Source organism: Suricata suricatta, chromosome 4 (genome assembly GCF_006229205.1).
Source record: "Suricata suricatta isolate VVHF042 chromosome 4, meerkat_22Aug2017_6uvM2_HiC, whole genome shotgun sequence".
Taxonomy (NCBI): domain Eukaryota; kingdom Metazoa; phylum Chordata; class Mammalia; order Carnivora; family Herpestidae; genus Suricata; species Suricata suricatta.
In genome coordinates, this window is record NC_043703.1 from 139,799,477 (window position 1) to 139,824,711 (window position 25,235).

General features: G+C 35.6%; 1 protein-coding gene across 8 annotated transcripts in view; it reads right to left on the reverse strand.

Annotated features, from left to right (window-relative positions):
- The window catches only part of BIRC6 (baculoviral IAP repeat containing 6), a 229,667-nt gene that overhangs the window by 27,080 nt on the left and 177,352 nt on the right, over positions 1 to 25,235 (reverse strand). For 7 of the 8 annotated variants that reach the window (XM_029937980.1, XM_029937977.1, XM_029937975.1 and 4 more), the window contains one exon: positions 12,900 to 13,110. In XM_029937980.1, the coding sequence (XP_029793840.1) occupies positions 12,900 to 13,110 (211 nt within the window). Of the gene's footprint in view, positions 1 to 1,117; positions 1,291 to 12,899; positions 13,111 to 25,235 lie in introns of all 8 variants that reach the window. The other variant, XR_003908004.1, reaches the window with a different exon arrangement.

The window sequence follows — 25,235 nt, forward strand, 5'->3', positions numbered from 1 at the left end:
GGGCTAAAATCAAATAAGATACTGTTGTCTTTTATAGCTACAAAATAAAGTTGAGACTATTGCTTAAGAGTATCTGATATTTTTCTTAATAAAGATATAATTCTGGAGAGCTCAGACAGACTCTCAGCTTCTGCATTTACCAACAGCTACTCACAATCAGTGTCAAACACTGAGAGTCAAGAAAAGTGCAGAAGCTGTATGTTTGACAGTCCTTTCTGAATTTAGAAGGACTCTCCCTGCCAGTTGTAAATGAGTCTCCCTCTAATACAGGGCTTAAAAAAACTAAGTAATAGGGCCACTGACCATAACAGACAAACAACAGTAAGTAGTTTGAAAAAAAAGCAGAAGAGCTATGGTTATAGCTATAATAAAATGAAGATGGTTTCCTAAAATCTATCATCAGTTGATCCACTGTATGCTCAATAAAGATTTCACTTAAGAAACACATCTTGCAAAGCAGAGAATAAAGATATGAAGTGAAATTCGTTCTTCCAGAACTGGGGTATATTCTCCTTGAAGAAACAAGACTGTCTGGCATGGAGAGTAAAGTGCATCAATACAGTTGAGAGCAAGTCACCCTTGGGAAAAGTACTCATTCTAAATTTCAAGCCCTATTCATGAATACCAATTTCCTAAATCCAGTTTTTAAAAGATGATTAGTAGGAGAAATTCCTATTATTAAAATAGTTCAAATAGGAAGGTAAATTTTATAGGTTTTTTTTTTTTTACCACAAAAATTTTTTAAATGCTAAAAATGGGGGGGAATACACAAAAGTTAAAAAAATGTTTTTATACTAAATGTGTGAAAGAAATGATTTTATGTAACTCCTATTGAAGATAATGGTGAACTCCTACGGCAGTTTTATTTTAGAGCTCTACACCAGGTTCAAATCAGAAATTTTTACGTGAATAACCTTGACAAAAACATACAGGAGAAAAAGGGATAATGTCCAAAAGGTGAGAGTACTCCAAATATACGAAGAACACACTCCCTGCCTAATGATGACTACGACTAGTCATTGTCTGATATTGAACTACAGCCAGTAGTCTCTTTCTATCAAAGTTGCAGGTTACTGACAACCCATATGTAGGCCCAGCTCATGAAAAAAGGCCATACCTTCGCTCACATCCTGAAGTCTGTGGGAAAAGCTATTTGAGTTCAAGGCACCTAGCTGGAAGTAGGTCTTTGAGACTGACAATGGATCCAACATGGTAAAAGCAATCAGCGACGGCCGCTACCATGGTATCCGCTGCTTTGTGCAGACGTTGAATCTGGTTGTGATCACTGCCCTGAAGAAATACGAGGAATCAACTGAAGTTTCTACTGTTGCACAGAATTATCTGCAAACATTTTCCACTATGCTGTGAATTCCAACTAAATGGCTAACAAATTAAGCAAATTTTGGCTCTGTGACATATATCTGAAGTAGGATGTGAGCAAAATGGGTAAATCTTTCTTGTAAAAACAAAAGAAAAAACCCACAACTCAACAGTCAGTTACAGTGCCCTATCTCTGCTAACACTGTCACCCAAAATAAGGTGGATTTTTTTTAAGACTAAATACAAAATAACAGAATTATGTTATTTTATGATCTATAAACCGAAAACAGCTTAATATAGCTATTTTCTTGGTAGAACATTAAGAAAGACAACTTCCATTCCTTGCATTCCTAATTCTAAAGTGAAAACTATCATACAGTTGATATAAGCATTTAAAAAGTACAGCCATGTTGAAGAAGTAATCTGGCGACAACATGCCGAAATGTCCAGATTCCGGAACTATTAAGAACTAGCATCTTAGAGAAAGATTCTAAAACTGTAAGCAAATGAAAGTTCTACATTTCTCTGTTAACCAATCCATCATATAATATACCACAGTTCTGAAACCCTTTGTCAGGGATAAAGTCTAAAATGAATTAAGATTAAAAATAAGTAGAAAGATTTAGAAAGACATATTGCTGTGGAGAACTGTTTGCTTCTAATTATTTCCAGAAAACATGAAAATTCATTTTTTTTTAATTTTTTAATTTTTTTATTTTTGAGAGAGAGAGAGAGAAAGAGAGAGAGAGAGAGAGAGAGAGAGAGAGGCAGTGTGAGCAGGCGAGGGTCAGAGAGAGAAGGAGTCACAGGATCTGAAGACAGGCTCCAGGCTCTGAGCTAGCTGTCAGCACAGAGCCGGATGCGGGGCTTGAACCCACAGCTGTGAGATCATGACCTGAGCCGAAGTCGGACGCTCAACCAACTGAGCCACTCAGGTGCCCCAACATGAAAATTCTTGAAACGCACCAGTAAATGGAGCAAAGACCTCTGTAAGATGAATGCTTCTCATTATTAGTTTAAAGCTTAATTTTTAACTCTGATGCCCTTTTGTTTTTATTTAAAACCTTTCCAAACGGAAGTGCCAGTTTTACTTTTCAATGCAATTTAAAACTGAAAACATAATCTCCATTGTCTTGGGAAGCGTAAATGACATTATAAGAGAAGGAAATATTCAAAACAGAGGGTACGATAAGCCTTTTAAAAATAAACCCTTGGTTTCTAGATTAGATAAAAATATAATTTTTAGGTCAGATTAAACATCACAGGACAAAATGAAGGTACTATGTGCTATTGTAGAATGGAATCCCCCCAAGTAAGGTGCTTTACCAAGGGATAATCCAACTGAGGCAAAAAGAAAATAGTAAACGTTGGCATCGTTTTCTTCACCACCAAGTGAAAGGCTGATGAACTATTAAACTTGGTCAACGTCATCAAAAAGAGAAACTTAAAAAAATGTATGTGTGGTCATAACACATGCTTCTTGGTTATGAAACCAGGCCTCTTTCATTGTGTAGGTATTAGAGGAAAAACAGGAGAAACTGGGAAATGTTTTCCCAACAGAATCAAAAGTAGGAGGGTTGGACCTGAAACTCTGTTAACTGAAACCCTAGAGGAACCAGCTTAAGGCTGTTAGAGTTTCTTAGAAAATATGCCTTTGAAGAAGGAGGTCAACTAATCTTTTTGCTTAGTTAGATAAAAAGGAATTGGGTATTTCTACAGGAAAATTAAGTTATTTTCCTTTATTTATTTTACTTAAAAACTTTAATGTTTGTTTTTGGAAGAGAGAGAGAAGAGAATGAGTAGGGGAGGGGCAGAAAAGAGGGAGACACGAAATCCAAAGCAGGCTTCATTCAGGCTCTGAGCTGTCAGCACAGAGCCTGGTGTGAGGCTCAAATTCACAGAATGTAAGATCATGACCTCGGCCAAAGGTGCTCTACTTTATTATTTTTAAGTTTATTTATTTTACTTTGGGGGGGGAGGAGTGTGAGCAGGGGGAAAGAGACAGAGTGAGGAGAGAGAGAGAGAGAGAGAGAGAGAGAGAGAGAGAGAGAGAGAGAGAGAGAACGAACATGAATATCCTAAGAGGGTTCCACACTGTCAGTGCAGAGCCTGATGTAGGGCTCATGAACTCTGAGATTATGACCAACCTGCAATCAAGAGTCACATGCTTAACCTACTAAGCCACCCAGGTGCCTGAGAATTCAGTTATTTCTAAAATATGAACTTCCTTACACCAGGAAGATGCTTCGAAATAGACAAGGGAAATGGCAATAAAAGATGTTTGCTTTGATGCTGTTAATGTCCAGAATATTTCGTACTCAACACAGACATTTATGATGCATCCTTATTAGCAATTCAGATGATTTGACTGGCAACAAGTCTCTCTTTCAAATTTTTGATGAAACTGTCAAGTGCTAAATATACTAAATATGATTATTTAAATATGTTATTTGCCTCCTAGTGTCCAGTAGGACAAGTCTGCATAGAAGATTAAAGATAAAATAAATCGTCTTCACCTGTCCTTCAAGGAAGCTATGAAGTGTCACACTTATGCAAAAGTGAAACCCAACTACTATGGCTTACTGTGACTTCATTTTGAGGGAACAGGCTGGAATAGTCAGCAGAAACTGAATCTCACCAGGACTGATATGTAAAAGCCGAAGGGCTCACATCTTCACAGTGTCACTATTTTGTGGGCAAAAGAATGAATTTTCACACTAGACCACTGTATTTCAAATGGAAATGACTATATATGTGTGTGTGGTGTTACACAAAAGCTTAAAGTATTATCTTATGTTACCCATGCCACACATCCCTTCATTAACAAGATGGGTTGCTTTCAAGTTCTTTCATTTTTAAGTCTAAAATAAAATGTTGATCAATAACTGGTCATAAATGGGAGGGGGAGTGTTTTTTGTTTATTCTTCAAATATCAAGTATTACTATATAAATTCTTTAATTATCCCTTGATAAGAAAGTTAAAGATATCAGAAATAAAAGGTATACAAAGATAGCAATAAAATTCAGGAGATGGAAAATAATGAAGTGGGGGGGGGGGATGGAAAGAGGCTTCTTTTTTATCACAAGAGAAAACAACTTTATCACCTATGTGCTGCCCTAATCTACGCGAGGAGATACCAAACCAGCTTGGAAGGGCAGCAAAGGAAAAGCACATACATTGGTAACTAAGAAAGTTTCAGAGGAATGCTTTTCATAAATTCTTTATTTTTTTTTTTAAGAGAGAGCACAACTGGGGGCAAAGGGCAGAAGGAGAAAGAGAATCTTAAACAGGCTCCATGGGCTCGATCCCATGACCCTGGAATCATGACCTGAGTCAAAATCAAGAGTTGGCATGCTCAGTGGACTGAGCCACCCAGCCTTTCCTACTTTTTATTAATTCATTTGAGCAAGAAAAATATCAAATGGGTAAAGCTGACTCACTCTTCACGAAAGTGCTAATTATATAAAGTTGCCCCCTGCTCATATATTAGAGAGACCAAAATGCAGAGAGGCTTAGGTTTACTTTAGCAATGCAGTAATTACTACTTAGGCACAACTCAAATGCTCTGCATATCTAATATAATATGCTGCCTTTTAACAGCCCATTGTGACTCGAAAATTCTTCAGTGTAATGAAAAATGATCAGTAAAAGGAAATTATCAGAAAAACTACAGAATTTGCATTATTGCATACACTTTTATAATTATTAAAAGCAAAAATTTCAATCAGAAAAATAATTTTACTTCACTATCAACATTAAAAATTATATATCCTAAATATCTAAAACCAGCTGAGAAAAAAGTCCATGTCTCCCATTTCTAATTATTCACTGATGCACAAACTGAATTGTTCTTTGGAAGTTAAGTTTAACTTAGTAGATAAATGTATTTGGTTAGGACATAAGAGATCTAAGTTATCACAGTTTTGCCACTAAGCATCAGAGAACCTGGAAGAAACCAAAATATTTATGGACCTTGTTTTCCTCATTTATAAAAAGAAATATCTGAACTACCTGAACTCTACAAAGTTCCCTTATAGTTTTAAAACCTATAAATAATATGCAACAGGTTACTTGCTGGGATGTGCTCAGGAGGATCTGTTATAAACTAAATCTTGATTATTAGCAAGACATTTCAAATTCAGCAATTTAGAGCGCTTGAAATGTAATCTGAGATAAAGACTATGGAAACTATCCTGAAACATAAAGCTCATTTAATGTAATTTGATAAGGAACAATCATTTCATATTGTTATGTTATACTACTGAGGTAGAAATATTAAGTCAATCTATAATTTTTATAAGCTTTTGGTTAATCATTAAAAAAATATTTTTTGGGGGTGCTTGGGTGGCTCAGTCAGTTGAGCATCTGACTTCACCTCAGGTCATGATCTCATTGTTTGTGAGTTCAAGCTCCACATTGGGCCCTGTGCTCACAGCTCAGAGCCTGGAACCTGCTTCGGATTCTGTGTGTCCCCCTCTCTCTGCTTCTCCCATAACCATACTCTGTCTCTCAATGATAAATAAACATTAAAAAAATTAAAAAGAAGTATTTTTAAGCAGACTTCACACCTAGCACAGAGTGCAATGCACAACTGTGAGGTAAAGACCTGAGCTGTGATCAAGAGTCAGACACTTAACCAAATGAGCCACCCAGGTACCCCTTAATTTAATGAAATTTTTATTTTAAGTAGGCTCCAAGCCCAATGTGGCATATGCTTCTATGCTGAGCCAGTGAGGCACCCTGTTAATCACTTAAGTAACAGAGTAAGTTGTATTTCGGCATTTGATCAATGTGTTTCTCAACAACCAACTACTCCTCAAGTACAGCCATTAGACAAGCATGAAGCCTAATGATCAATGAACTATTTTGGTAAGATACGGTAGCAGTGGTCTATCTGTAGAAGTACCACGCGCTAACCGATTGCACCTACTGGAGCACAGCAGTGGTCTATCTATAGTAAGGGTTAATCAACTTGCCTTTCTTCATAAAAATTTTTGTTTTATTTTACTTTTATTTAAAAAAAGTTTTTAGGGGCACGTGGGTGGTTCGGTCGGTTAAGTGTCTGGCTTTGGCTTAGGTCATGATCTCACGGTTCGTGACTTTCAAGCCCTTCCTCGGGCTCTGTGCTGACAGCTAGCTCAGAGCCTGAAGCCTGCTTCTGATTCTGTATCTCCTTCTCTCTCTCTGACCCTCCCCGGCTCACGCTGTCTCTGTCTCTCAAAAATAAATTAAAAACATTAAAAAAATAAAAAAAGTTTTTGTTTATTTACTTTTGAGAGAGAGAGACAGAATATGAGCGGGGGAGTGGTAGAGAGGAAGACACAGAATCTAAAGCAGGCTCCAGGCTGTGAGCTGTCAGCACAGAGCCTGATGTGGGGCTCAAACTCATGAACTGTAAAATGATGACCTGAGCTGAAGTCCAATGTTAACTGAATGAGCCACGCAGGCGACCCTAAAAATTTTTGTTTTTAATAGTGAATATCATAGGCATCAGGAGACTGGGGAGCAATATGCCAGGTTTATAATCTATTAGTAAATTTTTAATATTAAGCTCTTAAGCAATAGTTTCATTCTCTGTCAAACAACGATAATAAATATTTTCTTGCCTATTGTATAAAGCAGGAAAAAGTAATAAATATACATCTAAGAACTTTTGAAACTATATACACTACAAAGAAGTTGTTTTACTTCTTTATATTTTTATATGCCTATATGCTACTCTATATTATTGAAACTTAATCCACAATTTAAAACAGTTTGGATAATTCTCAAGAAACAAGAAGGAAAATCAATGAAAGCACAGAGGCTGTAACACAAATACCATACTAAGCAAAATTACTACAAGCTGGCAGAACAAAAAAAACGCAATCAATCTGACAGTTACAAAAACTCACTTTTACCGGATTCTGATCTTTTATAATTGGTATAAAATTAAGTGGTAGTGACTCTGGACTTAGACATCACTGAATATCTGATCACAGGCTGTCTCTGGCACGTGAGTAACACTGCTTACACATTTTATACATCTTTTGCCCTCTACTGTTGATGCACTCTGTCATTCTCAATGCACTTCTTCTCCATCTCTCTCTCTCTCTCTCTCTCTGTCCCTAGGTAATGATTTCTTCCCACTGCTTGTAGGCCTAAAATTTAAAAGCATTAAGCACAAAAATTACTAAATCATTAAGCTGAAGAAAAAAGTCAGAAATAAAGATGTTGTGCAGAAAACACAGGAGAAGCCAGTAAACTTTTTCTGCATCGGGCCGAAAGGGAATCTGAGAAATGGAATGTTTATGGTAATGACAAATTTTAACCACCACCAAGGGAGTTAATTCCACTTAGAGTGTAAGTCTTGTGTGGATAAATATTCAACTTCCCCCGCCCCCCCCCAGGTGCCTAGTATACAGCAGGAGACAAGCAAAGGGAATGGAGCCCTAATTTATCACTTTGGAAATCCCTTGTACGTCTTTTTTTTTTTTTAATTTTATTGTTCATTTATTTTTGAGAGATAGACAGAGCACAAGTAAGGGAGGAGCAGAGAGAGAGACACAGAATCTGAAGCAGGCTCCAGGCTCTGAGCTGTCAGCACAGAGCCCGATGTGCTCGAACTCAAGAGCCATGAGATCATGATCTAAGCTGAAGTGGGACACATAACCGACTGAGACACCCACGCACCCCTCCTTTGTTCTTTCTATCGAAGTGATGAATAAAGTGGCTTCTGAACAATGTCTCTGAAATAAGTAAACTATTTTACTGAGACCAAGTTAAATAGCACCAATATTTATAGTTTAACCATTTCCCCATGTTCATTGAAATTATTATAAAAAGTTTCAAACGAACAAGAAAAAAACTACAAAATTTCCTAATGCTCCAACATTGTTTAGGTTTTAAGTAACAGATAATGGAAGAAAATTATCTGGGTAGAAAATTGCATTACACACCCTTACAGGCACAGGAAGTGTGCTTTCAAATTGCTACATAACTAACATACAAAACATGTCATCTAGTTTATTTTTTTCTAAAGTTTATTTATTTCGAAAGAGCACGTGTGGAAGTGCAAGCAGGGGGGGAGGAGGGGGGGGCAGGAATCCCAAGCAGGCCGTCAGCACGGGGCTCACGTGGGGCTCCATCTCAAAAAAATCTCAAGAACTGAGAGACCATGATCTAAGCCAAAATCAAGAGTTGGATGCTTAACTGAATGAGCCCAAGTCCCCTATATCATCTACATTTTAAAAAATCGATTCCTGAAAAAATCCTGATGACTAATTACCTTTAATCTTGTCTGTTTCAGACAAAAGTAGGAAAGTGGTAAATGTAAAGTTCTCTATTTTGAAGTGATACGCTTTTGTCTATTCTTTTGTGCTTCCAAGGAACGTAATCCTTGATTTATCTTAATCTAATTAGTTTCTCTATGTTAACCTTTAGACTCAAATTAACTCTGTACAGTAATTATAAACTGTGAATCTTGAAAGGACAGGTTAGGGAAGGAGGTAAATAATAAAAATACAGAATCATGAATAAAAGAATATTAAAATATTATGATTTTTTAAAAGCTCTTAATGCAATTTGTACAGTGACTATTTAACAATTGCCTAAGGAATGGGCAACTTCAAGCCAGGAAAGGAAAATACAGTAAGCTAGAAGTACATTCATTCCCTGGGTAATGCTGTGCTTGACACTAAATACCTATCTCACCGGTCATCAAGCTATCCTCACCTACAAGAGACCATTGTTTTATTCAGGCATAATTACAATAGAAGGAAATTTGAAACATGCCTCAGAGTCTATGACTTCAAAAATTAAAATTCAGAAGCTTCTTTTCACATATATATGTGTATATGTGTGTGTGCGCGCACACACATTGATACATAAATGCATACATAATTATATCTCATACATAATAACAACTCCGTAATTACAGAATGACTAGGTGTAAAAGGCACCGTTATGGCGCTGTGCCACTGTGCCAACAACTCAAGTTCCTTGTCTAAGCAGTCACTCTTGCTCAAGCTTTTGGGCTTGAGTAGCTTTCAGCAGCTCATCACCACATTTCAGAGCAAGTAACTGTAAATACACCCCCTCTTCGCCTTCCAGCTCCTGCTTTCATCTGTCGCCTCCCATAGGGCATGCCTAGTCATACCAAATTTCTTTAGGTTTCCCTGTATAGGTGACACTTCCTTTCACTGCTAACAGTATTCCCAGTTTGGTATAGCAGCCCACTACACACTTCATTTAGCTAATTTCTACTTTCTCCTAAATATAATCACAAATTTCTAATGCACAAATTAGGTAACAGCCAGGTAAATGATTTGCCTTTTCAGTTTCTTAACAGTATCTTTGTGTCTCCTCTCACGGAAGATTTCAAGGTGGGGGTGGGGGAATATCTCAATCAGCTTATTCCCAGCAGGAAAGTAAACTTCCTTTCAGTACCGGTGCAAAACATTCTCATTTCTCTCATCCACAAAATGGAGATAAGAATTATAAATATATACAGAAGGACTAATTTAAATGAGAATCATTTTAGGTACTCAAAATCATCATCTAGGGACCTACAGAGTACATAGCAAATCTATTTTCTTTATTTAAGATAAACAAACAAATGGTTACATACAAATGATATGAATTTCATTCAAAGGGGGGAAAGTGCATGCCCTTTGTGTATGCTTACTTTTAAAAAAGTAACAACTGAGAAGTTAATAAAGGAATGATGAGGAAATAAAGTATATAAAGTACATAAACATAATAAGTACTTGCTTTTACTTAAAAAAAACTATACTAAAAACATGTACTTTATTCACCCTTACATTTTTTTGCTGAGAGCAGAGACTAAAAGAACATAAAAATTTTCTGAGCTGAGGTACACCTAACACATTATTTTTGAAGCTACACCTCCAAACCCTGATAATGCAACAAAACATATCCTAAAAGTGATCAATGAACAGAACATATTTGCCTTGATCATTGTTTTCTCAATAGTATTCTGGGTTAAAAAAAAAATACAGTTGGGATGGGGTAGGCAGGTGGGGGGATGGGAAGTTTCGTGCTCTCAAACAGCGTTCAAACTGAATCCAGCCCATCTCTGTGGGTATCAACTCTGGAAGGAAACTGCACGGTGCTTCTCACCTTATTAGGGTTCTATTATAATAAAGATATAAAAAGAAATACATCTTAAGTCTTGATAGGCTGGAAGAGAACAGATTGTATCCTCTCTCTGTGTGAAGTGGAAAATGAATTCTCAATGTACCAAACCTCAAGAGGCAAATAGGGATGTTATAACATGCATATCTTTGCTGGTTTCTCTTTCCAACAGAGGCTGTAATATACAACAGATATCGTGAGCAATCTTGACTAAGAAGAATATTCAAATACTAATGTAAAACTCACTAGCATTGTTTTGACATCACTAAAGCAGAGCTAGTAAAAATAGTTATTGCAGAGTCACTGTAAAGATAAAACATAAATAAAATGAGCTCTGAATAGTCATTATAATCTTTGCATGTATGTTTTGGTGATAGAGAATTTAGAGTCTGAAGTGTCAATATTTTCTTACTGAAGAAAGAAGGAAAGAATTCAAAGAATAATTTTTTTCCAGTAGGAAAAGTAGAAAACAAAAGCTCCAGTTAAATGACATTGTTATTTACCTAAAATTAAATTTTTACAGTGAATCATGAATACAGTTTATTCTGAAGTCAAGTTTACTTTTAAAAAATTATACTGCATATGTTATGTAGAAACAGGAAACATTAATTTAGGAAAAGCAACAAAAAAAACTACTCTAGGCATACAAATTCCATTCACTGCATCTTCTGTGATTACCTTAGAACTCAATACAGTGTAACGTCATTTTTGCAAAATCCAACACAAATTACAGCTTAAGGAAAGACATAATATAGAGTTGCTCATATTTTAATGGTCTTATTTTCACATTTATACCATCATAAATCTGTGATATTATTTTTAATGAGTGATAACTATAACTACATTCCCAATCTTTATGTAATTTTTTCATTTAAGAAATAAGATACTCCTGGGAAAAAACACTTAAGGTTTCATAAAAATTTTCAATACATCTCAAAACACAGAAATATGAGGTACAGAAACAGGGCAAGATTCCCCCGAGAAATACTCAAAACTCTATAATTTTATACTAATTGCCTTGTCAAGAACTCTATGTTTACTGTACAATAAGGAACAGTGATGGCGAGGGTAGAGATGGATGTTCAATTAGAATTTTCTCTATGAGACATTAGTTCAATTAGAAAATCAGACCTTCAGTTGAATTATGACATGACACTAGGTAATTATGCCAGCTGACTAGATCACCAGTTAGATTTCTGATACGATGAAGGATAGGACCAAACATAATGTTCTCCACTCTACAACAGAAACAATCTCACTATCAAAGAAAATAAACCTTTACAGTGTCCTTCCTTGGTGAAAGAGCAGAATGAACCTATAGCTTTTTTGTTTCCATCAATTGGCTCTTTTTTAATCTTTTGTCCAAATTACGATTCTTAATGCCTGGCAGTGAACCACCAGCTTTAAAAGTGATATAGTGAGAGTGCAATCAATCAACAGTCAGGATTATTTCAGCAGCTGATCCCTCCCTGAAAAAAATTATTCTTCCAGTGACCAATTCTCTGTCATTATTGACGCATATTCTGTTTCTCAAATTTTAGTATCAAAAATAAGTGAGAATAGGTAGGACAAATTTATTGTAAAGATGGTATAGAACATTAAATGACTCAAAAGCCCACTGACAAAAGAATAAACTTCCAGTGGCAGTAGAAATGCCTTAATAATCAGAATTAGGCCATCTTTATGTAAAACAGACAACCACTGAACAGATTGAGCTAAGAGAAAGAAAAAGGTTTTCAAGGTTACTTAAAAATTTTGCTTTTGTTAACAGAACTCATCATCTGAATCTAATGAGGTATAAACTTAAGCCAAACATTCATTAAATAATTAAATTTAGCAAGAAGATAAATACTAACTTTATTGTAATTTCAAAAAATACTAGATCTTCTCTGTTCTAAAAACGATTATAGTGTGAATTATAGCATGTATCACAATGAAATAGGAGTAATCCATAAATCCAACAATTCTACTTCTATGAATCTACTGTGTGGAGGTTTCTACAAGCCTGAAAAGATGTATGTCTGAATTTATAAAATGAAAATAACCCAACAGTCTACAAATACTTAAGTAAAACACAGCATCTATAGACAAGGTGTCATTGGAAGTATTAAAACAATGTCAGCCAAAATGTATTTACTGACACTGAAAGGTGTCTTTGTCCCTCATTATGGACTAAAACTAGCAGCCATCTGTATAATCAGTACAACAGAACAGAATAGAAGAAAAAAGCCCTGAGGCTGCACAAGGAGATGTCTGATAAGCCAACATAAATAAATGCTTCTGAGTGCAGGATTTGGTAGATACTTTTTCTTTGTAGTTTTATATCTTGCTTGTTTGTGTGCATGTGTATTTAATCAGCACATATCATTTAAAAAGAACCCACAAAGTTATTTTCAAAAGATTGTTAGAGGCAAAATCAAGGGAAATGAACCAAGTATACTACCTTAAACGGTTGGTGTAGGTATCAACACAGGTCTTCATTTTGGCTAGTAATGTACCAACAGAAGTCTGACACTCTGACTGCTCTTCTTCCTCTTCCCCATTGTCTGTAGAAAGAGGCAACAGTAGGGGCACCATGGTCGTACAAGAAGCAATGGCCCGGAGCAATTCTAGCAGAGCTCGATAGAGCGGCACATGTCTTGCCATGTCAAGAACTATAAAAAGGAAAGGAAAGAGCATAAAATTAGAACACGTGCATTATAAAAATCCATAGCCATGAAGCTTCTACTCAGATCTTAAGATTAATTGGTTACTTGGTAAATGAACTAATGCCGACGTTGACGAAGCACCATGTGCAAAGTATAATAGGCACTTCTAAGGAACAAAAAATAAGTGAGGCCAACAGCTGGGGAGAGAGGAAGAAATGTAATTAAATATCTAGGTATTTTACCTAGAAATGACTAAATAGCCCAGATAATATATACCTTATGCAATAAGTACATCAGTAATGAAGTGGAAATCTATTTACAAAAGTAAATCCAACGGTGCATGGGTGGCTCAGCCAGTTAACCACCCTCCTCAGGCCATGATCTCGAGGTTCCTGAATTTGAGCCCTGCCTCTGGCTCTGTGGTGACTCTGCAGATCCTGTTTGGGATTCTCTCTCCCCTTCTCTCTGCCCCTCCTCCTCACACACACTCTCTCTCTCTCAAAATAAATAAACATTAAAAAAACTGAAACGATAAAGACATTGTAATGTAGGTAAAAAGAAAAAAAAGGGATATGATCACAGTATATCAAAAGTATAATTCAACAAATCAACTTGTTAGGAAACAAGTTAACTATGCTAACTTGTAATCATTAGCTAAAATGTTTTCTTTCTTTAAAAAAATTTTTTTTAAATGTTTTTATTTATTTTTCAAAGAGAGAGACAGCATGAGCAGGGGAGGATCAGAGAGAGAGGGAGACACAGAATCTGAAGACAGGCTCCAGGCTCTGAACTGGCTGTCAGCACAGAGCCTGACGCGGGGCCCGAACCCACGAACTGTGAGATCATGACCTGCGCTGAAGTCAGACGCTTAACTGACTGAGCCACCCAGGTGCCCCTCTTTCTTTTTTTGAGAGAGATGGAGCACATGTGTGCGGTGCTTGAGGGGATGGGGTTCGGGGGGTCGGTAGAGGGAGAGGGTACTTTTAAGCAGGTTCCATGCTCAGGGTGGAGCCTGATGCTTAACCTACCTAAACACCCAAGCACCCCTTCAGTGTTTTCTTACAAGTACATGAATCGAAGAATAAATGCCCCAGTCTAAGAACATATACAGTGTCTACAGCTTTTATAAATTGTTTTGATAGGTTTTGTAATTTTCTTCCAACTGGAATTTACTTTTGTGATCACGTGAGATAAAGACTTTTAACTAACAGGGGCACCTGGGTGGTTCAGTTGGTTAAGTGGCTGACTCTAGTTTTAGCTCAGGTCATGATCTCACAGTTTGTGAGACTGAGCCCCGCATATGGGGCTCTGCACTGACAGCGCAGACCCTAACAATTTTTTTAAGTTTATTTATTTATTTTGAGAGAGGGAGAGAGAGTGAGAGCAAGAGAGCGTGTGCACCCGCAGAGAGTGAGAGAGCATCTCCAGGAAGGCTCCACCCAGCTTGGAGCCTGACTTGGGCTCAATCCCACAACAGAGAGACTATCTGACCTGAGCTGGTATCAAGAGTTGGATGCTTAACCAAACACCCAGCGCCCCCCTTTTTATTTTTTTGTAAAGTAAATTCTACTCCCAGTGTGGTAGGGCCCTGAGATAAAGAGTAGCACACTCTCTACCAACTAAACTAGCCAGGTGCCCCTAACAACTTTTTTCTCATACCAGTTATTGAATAAAGGTATCCCATAAATATTCACTGAAAACATGCTACTTGACAGGCTGAGAATATAGCAGTGAAGAAAATAAGCAAAATTCCTGCTCTCATGCAGCTTACATTCTATGTAGATGATGAAGGGGTAAAATTCTTTTTTCAGATGCTAATAGGGACTCTGCTACAGAGAACACTGAAATATGGAAGGAGAATTGGAGGAGGACCCACTGGAGGCAGAAATTGCTTCACTGCCCAAGACCTATACCGAGATTAGAGTAAGGGGGAGGGGGGTGAGGCATTAGAATCTTGAACTCTATGTGGCAACGGATTAAAACTTAATACACTTAGTTGTGATGGTCCGACGACAAACAGGGAGGCTTCTTCAGAGTGGCGGAGGAGCAGCTCCTCGCTGCACACCTTCCAATGGTGATGCAGAGGACAGGGGCAGGAAAGCAGGACTGCTCATTCTTGCCTTACTGTGAAATTTTACTCTCCATCTTAATCACATATAAAATTTCCACACATACATGGTTAGGTTTAAAGCCTCTTTTCCAACCCGTGACCTAATGTTACGACTTACTACAATTTTACAGTATAACATAGTACACTCCAGTTTTCAAGGAAATCCAAGTTAAACCCTGAAGTTACTTATCGACAGGCATAAAACAACATTAATTCCTGCAAGGATATGAGAAAGCCAGACTTCCATAAACAGAAAGATATGCAACCTGATAAACAATCTGGCATTATTTAATGTCCATATTCCATGACTTAGCAATATTACCTGTTAGTATACACCTGTAAAACTAGGGTGATTAATATAATACTGTTCTTAATACTGAAAGTAGGAAGCACCCTATGAACAATAAAGAACTAAATACACAAAAATATCTAAATGACTGCTGCTTATGTAGCATTTTAAAAGAATAGAGATCTCCTATGCCTATCCTTTAGTGAAGTAAGTTGTAAAATACATAAAGATGACATTCATATAAAGAGAACCTCCAATATATTTGTTCTTTTTTGGGGGGGGCTAGAAACTACATTGGAATACTTAGAGGAAAAAGATGAATTTCTAAACATAAATGTTACACATACATGAGTAACATCTCACACTGATTATCCTGACAAATCATAAAACATTCCCAATAAGGCTACAGTATTTTGACCATTTCTCTCTTTCTCCACTCTTTCACCAGGCATATCACTTTAGTATACAAACACCTAATCCTTTTTCTAGAAGATATTTCTGTGCGTGTACAACTTCTAGGAGAAGGAATCACAGCCCCCACTGTGTATATGAGGAGCTAAGATTTAATGAGACGCACAGCAGCTAAGCAGAAGATGGCAAGAACAATGACGACACTGAGGCACGTCTACCTCTAGGGTTGTTCATTATACTGTGATGCCTCCTGAGTTGTTCAATATGGTAATTGCTGGCCACACATGGCTTTTTACTTTAATTAAAATGGAAAGAATTAAAAATTCCATCCCTTAATTGTACTAGCCACATTTCAAGTGAACAATAGTCACACGAATCCATATTAGACAACATACAGAATGTTTCCATCACAGTGAAAAATTCCATTGGACAATACCATCTTCAAAAGTCAAATTCCTTACATTATGCTTACATACACAAGCCAAGAAGACTATGTGAGCATGAGTTCTACCCAAAGAGATGAGTCTTTCTCTGGAAGTTGTAAATATCATATAGAGTGAAAGAAACAATCTATAGACTATATTCAAAACGGCACGAATACTTGTTTCAGGTTTATTTAAAAACCAATGATATATACATGTATGAGATATACTTATATAGTTAGATACAGAATACCAATAATATTAATCAAACTAGTAATGGTACTTTCAAATAGAAAGAACTAGGGTTGGGGGGCAATATTAGGATGAATTATTTTTCATCATATACCAGTTTGAACTACTTTATAATGGTTTATCAGGGCACCTGTCATGCAGTAAATATTTTATTGACAAAAGGAGATAATTTAGTAATTACTAGGTCATAATAACTTGGTAACATATAGATTATTTAAAGAACCTAAGAAATAAAAACACTTTAGCTATGACTTTGTCACAGAATAAGCAACAGACAATATATATTATTTCTAGTTTAAAATAAGTTGATCTCTATATAAAAGAGTTAATACATATTATTTTAGACAGTGTGTTCATAATGGGATAAAATTTGGTTTTCCAATATTATTAGGTAATGTATACTTATAGACTTTGTTCAGAATTTGGTTTTTCCATACAGTCTTTTGAATAGAATTCTATGCATGTAATTTATGCTCCACATTAAATTACCTCCAGATTATCCATCCTCCACTGCTACAAAACATTCTATAGCTGGAAAAATTAAGCCTAACAGAACAAAGTATGGTTTTTTATAAGTAATTAATAACAGACAATCTCACATTACAGAAGCAATAAAACACATACCACATCACATCATATTGAAGTGACTTCAAACATTAAAGAAACAGGAGATAATTATATATACACAGAACTGTCTGAGAGGTTTAATAACAAGACACTTGGCCAGGATAATCAACAGGAGGAAAAATAGACACCAATTTTGTTCTTACAATAAAATAATTGAGGCAATATTGTGTTTTTATTAAAAGACAATAACCATACTGAATTAAACCTAAAGTGATCTAAAATATAAACTATTTGATACAAAAATATAAAGAAATAATTAGACAAAGGAAACTTTAAAATGAAAACACACATCTCCTAACAGCGTAACATTAGCTCCTCACTGACCAATTTTTAAGAATAAAGGTATAAATCACAGTACACTGATTGCTAATCCCCCTATGAAAACAGCAATTATAAACAGTGTAATTATCTTCCTTTCTAAAATTAGCATACAACTAAATAATACAGGAAATGACTCTGATTGCATTATCAACAATTCATTGAAACCACAACCTAATTCCAGAAGTAATCCCTTTCTAAAGGTAGTGATGGGTGCACCTATCTGTGAATATGCCAAAACTCATCCAAAGTACACGTTCAGTGGGTAAACTGTACAGTAAAAGCGCATTATCCTCAACAGAGCTGTTATAAAAACTTTTTAGTTAAGTACTTATTTACATAACATTTCCATTTTCCCCCCTGGGGGTATTTATTTTTTCAATTGCTTTGTAATACTACTTCATATATGAGGAAAAGGAAAAATAACTTTTATAAACATTTTCCCTAATATGTTGTTTTAGTTTTCAAATATATGAAAACACAGACATAAATGCAACTTATACAGCTTCTTTCATCTTGGGGCCAGCAAAAGAAATGAAGCTTATCTTCCCTCTTCCACTAAAATTCTGAATATCTTTTATTTCTACATTTAAGTATTTGAAACATTAGAATTTATATTGATATAAATGTAGCCAGTTATCCAAAGATTTCCATTTGTATTATTTTATTAACTCATATAAGAAGTACTGCACAGTTTTATTCTTTCCAACCTGCTTATTAAAAGAATTTTTAAATATTATTTATTAAAAAAATATTTTCCCAATGTTTTTTATTAATTTTTGAGAGAGAGAGAGAGAGAGAGAAAGAGAGAGAGAGAGAGAGAGAGAGAGAGAGAGAGAGAGAGAGAGAGTGAGTCAGCGTGAGCAGGGGAGGGTCAGAGAGAGAGGGAGACAGAGAATCTCAAGCAGGCTCCAGGCTCTGAGCTGTCAGCACAGAACCTGACATGGGGCCCGCAGTAACTTATTTTGTGGATATCAACTAATTCTAAAATTTATACAGAAAGGCAAAATACTCAAAATAGGCAGAACAGTACTTAAAAAGAAGTCAAAGGGCTGCTAAAACCAGACTTTAAGACCCACTATAAGGTTACAATAATCAAGATAATGTAGTATCGGCAAAAGGAACAAAAATTTTAACAAAATCTGTATATGAAGATTTACAGCAGCTTTATTCATAACTGCCCAAACACGGAAACAACCAAGATGTCTTTCAAACAGTGAAAATATTAGTTAACCTGTTAAATATCCAAGCTTTCAAGACACAAAATAACACGGAGGAAAATGGGAGTATGTGGGAACTCTAGACTACGCTCAGTATTATGTAAAGCTACAACTGCTTTAAAATACTAAATATATACATACATACTTATATATACACATAAGTACACACACACACACATACATACATATTTAGTTTATTTATTTTAAGAGAGAGTGCATGTATACGAGGGGGTAGAGCAGAGAAAGCAGGAAAGAAAGAATCCTAAGCAGGTTCCGTGCTATCTGTCAAGTCTGACATGGGGCTCAAACTCACGAACCATGAGATCATGACCTGAACTAAAATCCAGAGCTGGTCGTTTAACCAACTGAGCCACCTATGAGCACCCCAAAATAAATTAGTTTAAAAAACAAACTACATAAAATTATATTTATTTTATACAAGAATATAACCCAAGACAATGACTTTTTTAAAATAATTATTAAATGGTTATAAGTTATCAAAGAACAGGAAAAACCACAAAAGAAGCAGCCACCTGTCCATTATAAGAATAATGCCAAAGACAGACGAGCATGCTAAAACACAATGAAGAAGAGTCAGGGAAAAAATATATGACAAATTTGCAAGCACATATATGACTATTAAAAAAATTTTAAATATAAAAATAAATGGGAATAGAGAAAATAAAACTGCTCTTTTAAGTAAATGAAACATGGTATTTCTTTTTATTCAAATGGCATTTATTTCATTCAATTAAATTAGCAGTGGGAAGGGCCAACAGGGAATCTTAAATTATGAAAATAAATTACATTTTCTCTTCTAATGAAGAAAAGCAAAGGTTGTGGAGCCAAGGTAATAAGCAATGGACAATGAGACAGAATAGTGTGAATAGTGTGAGACATAAAACTTAGGGTCTGATTTACAAAGAACTTTAACTAAATTTCATGACTGTATTATTTCTTATACATTTTGCTCTTAAAATGTAACGTTTCTGTATGTTTGCATTTTTCCTGATAACAATTGGTTATATAAACAAGCACATTATTTTTAATGTCAAATTCTAATAGATACTAACATTTCTGGCAATCTATGCTTATGCCTGGAACCTAGAATATTATTATTAATACCTAATTTTGTATTACTTGTTTTTTTTTTAAAGATTTATTTCTGAATGTGGCCAGAGAAGAGAAAAGTAAGGAAAAGCTAATTAATGTTCCTATCTTTTTGATATATACTTTTAAACTAACATGGATTGGTGGTCAATGAACAAAAGGAGTCAATAAATTTAACAAACTCTTAGTGAAAACCTTGTTAAAATACAAAACAAAAGCAGGGCTCTGGGTGCCTCAGTCGGTTAAGTGTCCGATCTCAGCTCAGGTCATGATCTCATGGTTCATTGAGTTCCAGTGCTGCATCAGCTGAGCCCGAGCCCAGCTCCACGCTCCATACTCTCTCTACCTCTCTCTCTGAACCTCATGGGATTCTCTCTCTACTTCTCTGCCTCTTGCTCACTCATGTGCTTTCTCTCTTTCTCAAAAAATAAATGAATAAATTTTTAAAAAAGTGAAAAAACAAAAAAATTAAAAATTGCTAAAAAAAAAAAACAACTGTTTCCATCTTGAATTCCTCATCCCATTTCTGCCATGAAGAGCTTCATCAGAAAGCCGTTAGGTTTCCTTATCCCTTCCTCCTTTTTACCTGCATACTTCACTGTTATTACAGGATTAAATGCGACCAGCTGACGGAGAAAGAGCAGGGGCACAACACTTATGCAACATCACGTCTGCAAGAGCGGCTTACAGCTCCTTCTTTATTCACCAAGTGCCAAGTGCATGTCCGTGTTACTGCTTATTACTAAGCGAGCAAAGTCACTATCCTTCTGATACCCAGATGCTCCCTGGTTGCTGAATCATGCAATGCTTGAAAAGTACCTTGGAGTTATCAACAGTTACAGATACAGGTGTGTGACATTACTGTCATTCTTCCAGTAAGAGAAATTTCCTAATTTCAAAGTAGAACTAGACCTAGACAGAAAAACAGAATTCTCACTCTCTGTATTTGAAATTACAAATTTCAAATTTTTATAAAAAAGAATATTCAATTAGCTGAAAAGAAACAGAAGAGTTTCAAGATTCATCAGACAGAGGATTCATAAGAAGTAACCATAAATATTAGCATTATTTCCATGAAGCATCATTCGGCATGTATAAAAGCTACAAGAATTCTAAGATACAAATGGAACACATTTACCATATGATTACTACTGTTGGAGACTGTCAATTTATGCAAAAACAGTTACAGAGAAATTTACAGGGACCACTACTGGAGAAGACTCCCCCCGTGCTCCCGGCCCTGGGACACACTGAAAACACCTGCCATCATGAATACGAAGCCTGTCCAGGCGCTGCCCACTTCTTTCTCTCCGAGCACACGAAGAGAGAAGATCCGTTCATCACCACTGCAGACTAAGCAGGATATAGGATAACGCTGTATTCCTGATGCAATGGAGGGTTAAGGGACACATCTCTTTTAATTATTTTAAAAATCTGACATTTAATATCTTCATTATTTTAGGCTAAAATATGTGATTATACATACATATCAAACAAACTGACTACAATTTGCATGTATGTCAGCTTAGATATACATAGATTACGTGAAAATAAAATTTATAGCTATTATAGAATATGTAAATGGAAGATATATTTGCCTTTTTGTTATATTTTCTCTTATTCTATCAAACTGTTAAAATGATAATAGATTTGAAATTCTATTATAATATATTCATTTTTTATCATTTTCCATAACGTTAATGGAATAAAATAAAATGTACCCTGAAAAATTATGCAAGGATAGATAACAAGTGTAGCAAATTTATTTGCTGTTTCTCTACATATTCAAAGGTACCTTTCCTAGAGATCTGTTTCACAATTTCCTTTTTTTCTAGACCAAGAGATGCTCTGGGAAAAAGAGTACTTTCGTCATCATTACAGCACAAGACGTTAAGAAGCAAGAAGAGAAAGAAGAAAGAGAAGAGCCTATCTCGGCCGTATGAGGCTTTATTGGGACAACACTTCATCTCTTGGTAATTGTTCTTGTGTTATGTCTATGCCACACCCTGATGATCTTGTTCATGGGGTTGCATTCAAGGCAAAAGTCAGCTCTAACAAGAATGATTTCTAAGAATACCCTTGTAAAGTCCATTTCTAGAGGATTATGACATACATTTCAGGGTAAATGCCTTGTTCTAAGAGTGGCAATGAACATGGACAACACAGATTTACTGCCAGAAAACATACATGATTTGGTAATATGAACAAGACACAAAAGCAAAAATGCCACTTTTTTTTCCTCAATGTACATACTGAACATATGGTTTATGGTCAAGTTGCATTTAAATATGTTTTCATTAAGCTCCTAACTATATGCATCATATAAGAAAGGGAAATATAGTCAGTATGGAAAATAAGACTAGCAAAATACAAAGAAAAATAAAGACTTACTCAGCATTAGTAAACATTGAATATTTTCAAAATCACTGTCTTCCTCTGGATTTATATTAATATCTCAAACGAAATGCATGCTTTATAATGATTTTTTGGTTCTTAAGCAATGATAACTATAAGATTACATAGAGAATAAACACTACATTAAAAAAGTATCCTGTTTTTTTCTGATGAATCATCAGCATGTGTTGATTTTACTTCTCTGATGAATTTCAGTAAAAACAAAAACAAAACAGGAGACACCTAAAGTGTGCAAAAGCTTCAATTCAATCAAATTAAATATTTGTTTAAAGAATGCTAATTTAAGTGAACCCAAAACTAATGTGAAAACTAAATGAATTCATTATTCAAATATTTAATTTTATTTAACATTTAATTTTTAAAATGTTTGTTTATTTTTGAGAGTGCAAGCTGGAGGGGGCAAAGAGAGAGAAACGAACAGAGGATCCAACAGAGGACCCAAAGCAGTCTCTGTGCTGACAAGAGACAGCCCAGTGAGGGGTTCAAACTCACAAATCATGAGATCATGACCTGAAAAGTCTGATGTTCAACTAAATGAGCCATCTAAATGTCCCTCAAATATTTAATTTTCAATTAAGGAATTTATCCACTTACTTTGTCTAACCTGAAACATAAAATCATTCTATATTTCATGGAAATATCATATTGAAAGAAAGTAATCAGAGATCTTTAAGAATAATCTTAAATTGTAACTAAAATGTAACTCAATAAACTGAAAACTATTCTTTGATATTATTGCATATTTAAAAACAAAATAAGCCTCTGCAATTAAGATGCTTGCAAATGAGTAGATTAAGTGTCGAACTATTGATTTCAGCTCAGGTCCTGATCTCAAGGTTTATGAGACTGAGTCCCTCGATGGGCTCTGTGCTGACAGCATGGGAGCCTGCTTGGAATTCTCTCTCTCTCTCTCTCTCTCTCTCTCTCTCTCTGAATAAACTTTAAAAAAAATTTTTTAAAGTTACTTGCAAATGAAATTACTAACAGTGTATCTTAAGTGAGCACACAGGATGAAGACTCTCTGTCCAATAACAAACTATTAGAAGGTGTTTTACTGCATAGCCATGAATTGGATATAACCAGCACCATCATATGTAAGAGCTATAACAGAGGACCAAAGAGTTTCATACAACTACTTTGATAAAAATAACTTTTGCATATAATAATTCATATGCAATATTTCATCTCGCTTGCAATTTTCCAATTATTTAATTTCCTGAATTCAGACTCCCCAGCTGAGCCTGAGCCAATAAACTATTCTGGGCAATCATGTCAACCCCAGACATGCTGAATGCTGGCTCAGGGTGGCAGTTTAAGCCAGCCAGTAGACAGAAAGAAATACAGAGAAACCCACATCAAAGTAGCAAAGATTTCTGGCAGAAGATCAAAGTATGCATGTTTCTTACAAAAGTCAGGAAGGGCTCTACCCAGATGGAAGGGCACTGCACTGGGGAGATATGTATGGATAAGATATATTTTACAGTTTCTCAATGTAAACCCAAGTAGCTTATTATTTTCGCCAATTCCTTTTTGTGGCGTCTTTAAAAAAATATTCTAAATTTATCACATACACATCTAGTTTATGTAATATTTAAATTATGTAATGGCAATATAGAGGCATAAATAAATTTGGAAACAAACACAACTAACTTCTAACAGGTTTACAATTTAATTACTGAGAAGAGAAATATACATATACAAGTTGAGTTGTTTATAGAAGAACTGGAGAGTTAGGTTTAATTTGCCAAGTTGGTTAGGTGGATTTTCATTAAGAAAGTTTATACTATAGTAGGACTACAATGTGGAAGTGAAATCTAAGCATTAAATACACTGGCAATAACAGGAAGGAAGGATCACTTTACTTTGGTTGATCAACTAAGGTATCTGTACTGTTGCAGATATTTTATCTTTACAAACCTGTATAAATCAAATCAGTTGGAAACCCATTTAAACTTTAATTAAAGCAACCTCTTCTCCCTCTTTAAAATTACCAGTACAATTATTTAACAGAGTGATGTATTCTACACCTAAGATATTTCCATATAGGATGCCTTTGAGGATGATGAGGATTCCAGATAAAAGGAACTAACATTTCTTGATGAACGACTATTGCAAGACACCCAGTGGATACTAATATGATCAAAATGTTGGGATTCTGTACTTTTACCAAGTATGAAATGGTACAGGGGTGCTGGTGTGGCTCATTTAGTTAAGTGTCTGACTTTGGCTCAGGTCATGATCTCGCAGTTGGGAAGTTCGAGCCCCGTGTTGGGATCTGAGCTGACAGCTCAACTTTCTGAGATATGTAACAAAAGATAAGATACAATAAGAACTCTAAACACACAAACCCAATGTGAGGAAAATCGGATGGTGTGACAGAGCTTGCATTAATGGGTTTTGTCCCATGAACAGAACCGGTAGGTACTTATAGAACCAGCAAACCAATACTGTGAAAATGAGAATATTTTTCATATTAGTATATACCATCACTTAGCTAAGATAGCCAAACTGGTAGATACCTTATAATGTTCCCGACAAAACCTCTCATTTAAAAAAAAAATTTTTTAAACATTTATTTATTTTTGAAAGAGAGAAACAAATAAGAAGCAGGGGAAGGGCAGAGAGAGAGGGACACAGAATCTGAAGCAGTCTTCAGGCTCTGAGCTGTCAGTACAAAGCCTAACACAGAGCTCGAACTCACGAAACGCGAAATCAAGACCTGAGCCGTAGTCAGCCGTTTAACCGACTGAGCCACCCAGGCGCCCCAAAACCTCTCATTTCTACCTTCTTCTAACCTATCTTATTTATTCATTTCTCTTTTCCATTCTGAAAAATCCATTTATAGCTTCCCATCAAATCTGAAAATTTGTGAATTTAGTAACAGTCATATTACTGCTAAACAGTTAAACCTGAACAACTGAATAAATGTCTCTGGATTTCGCTTTTCCCATTTGTCT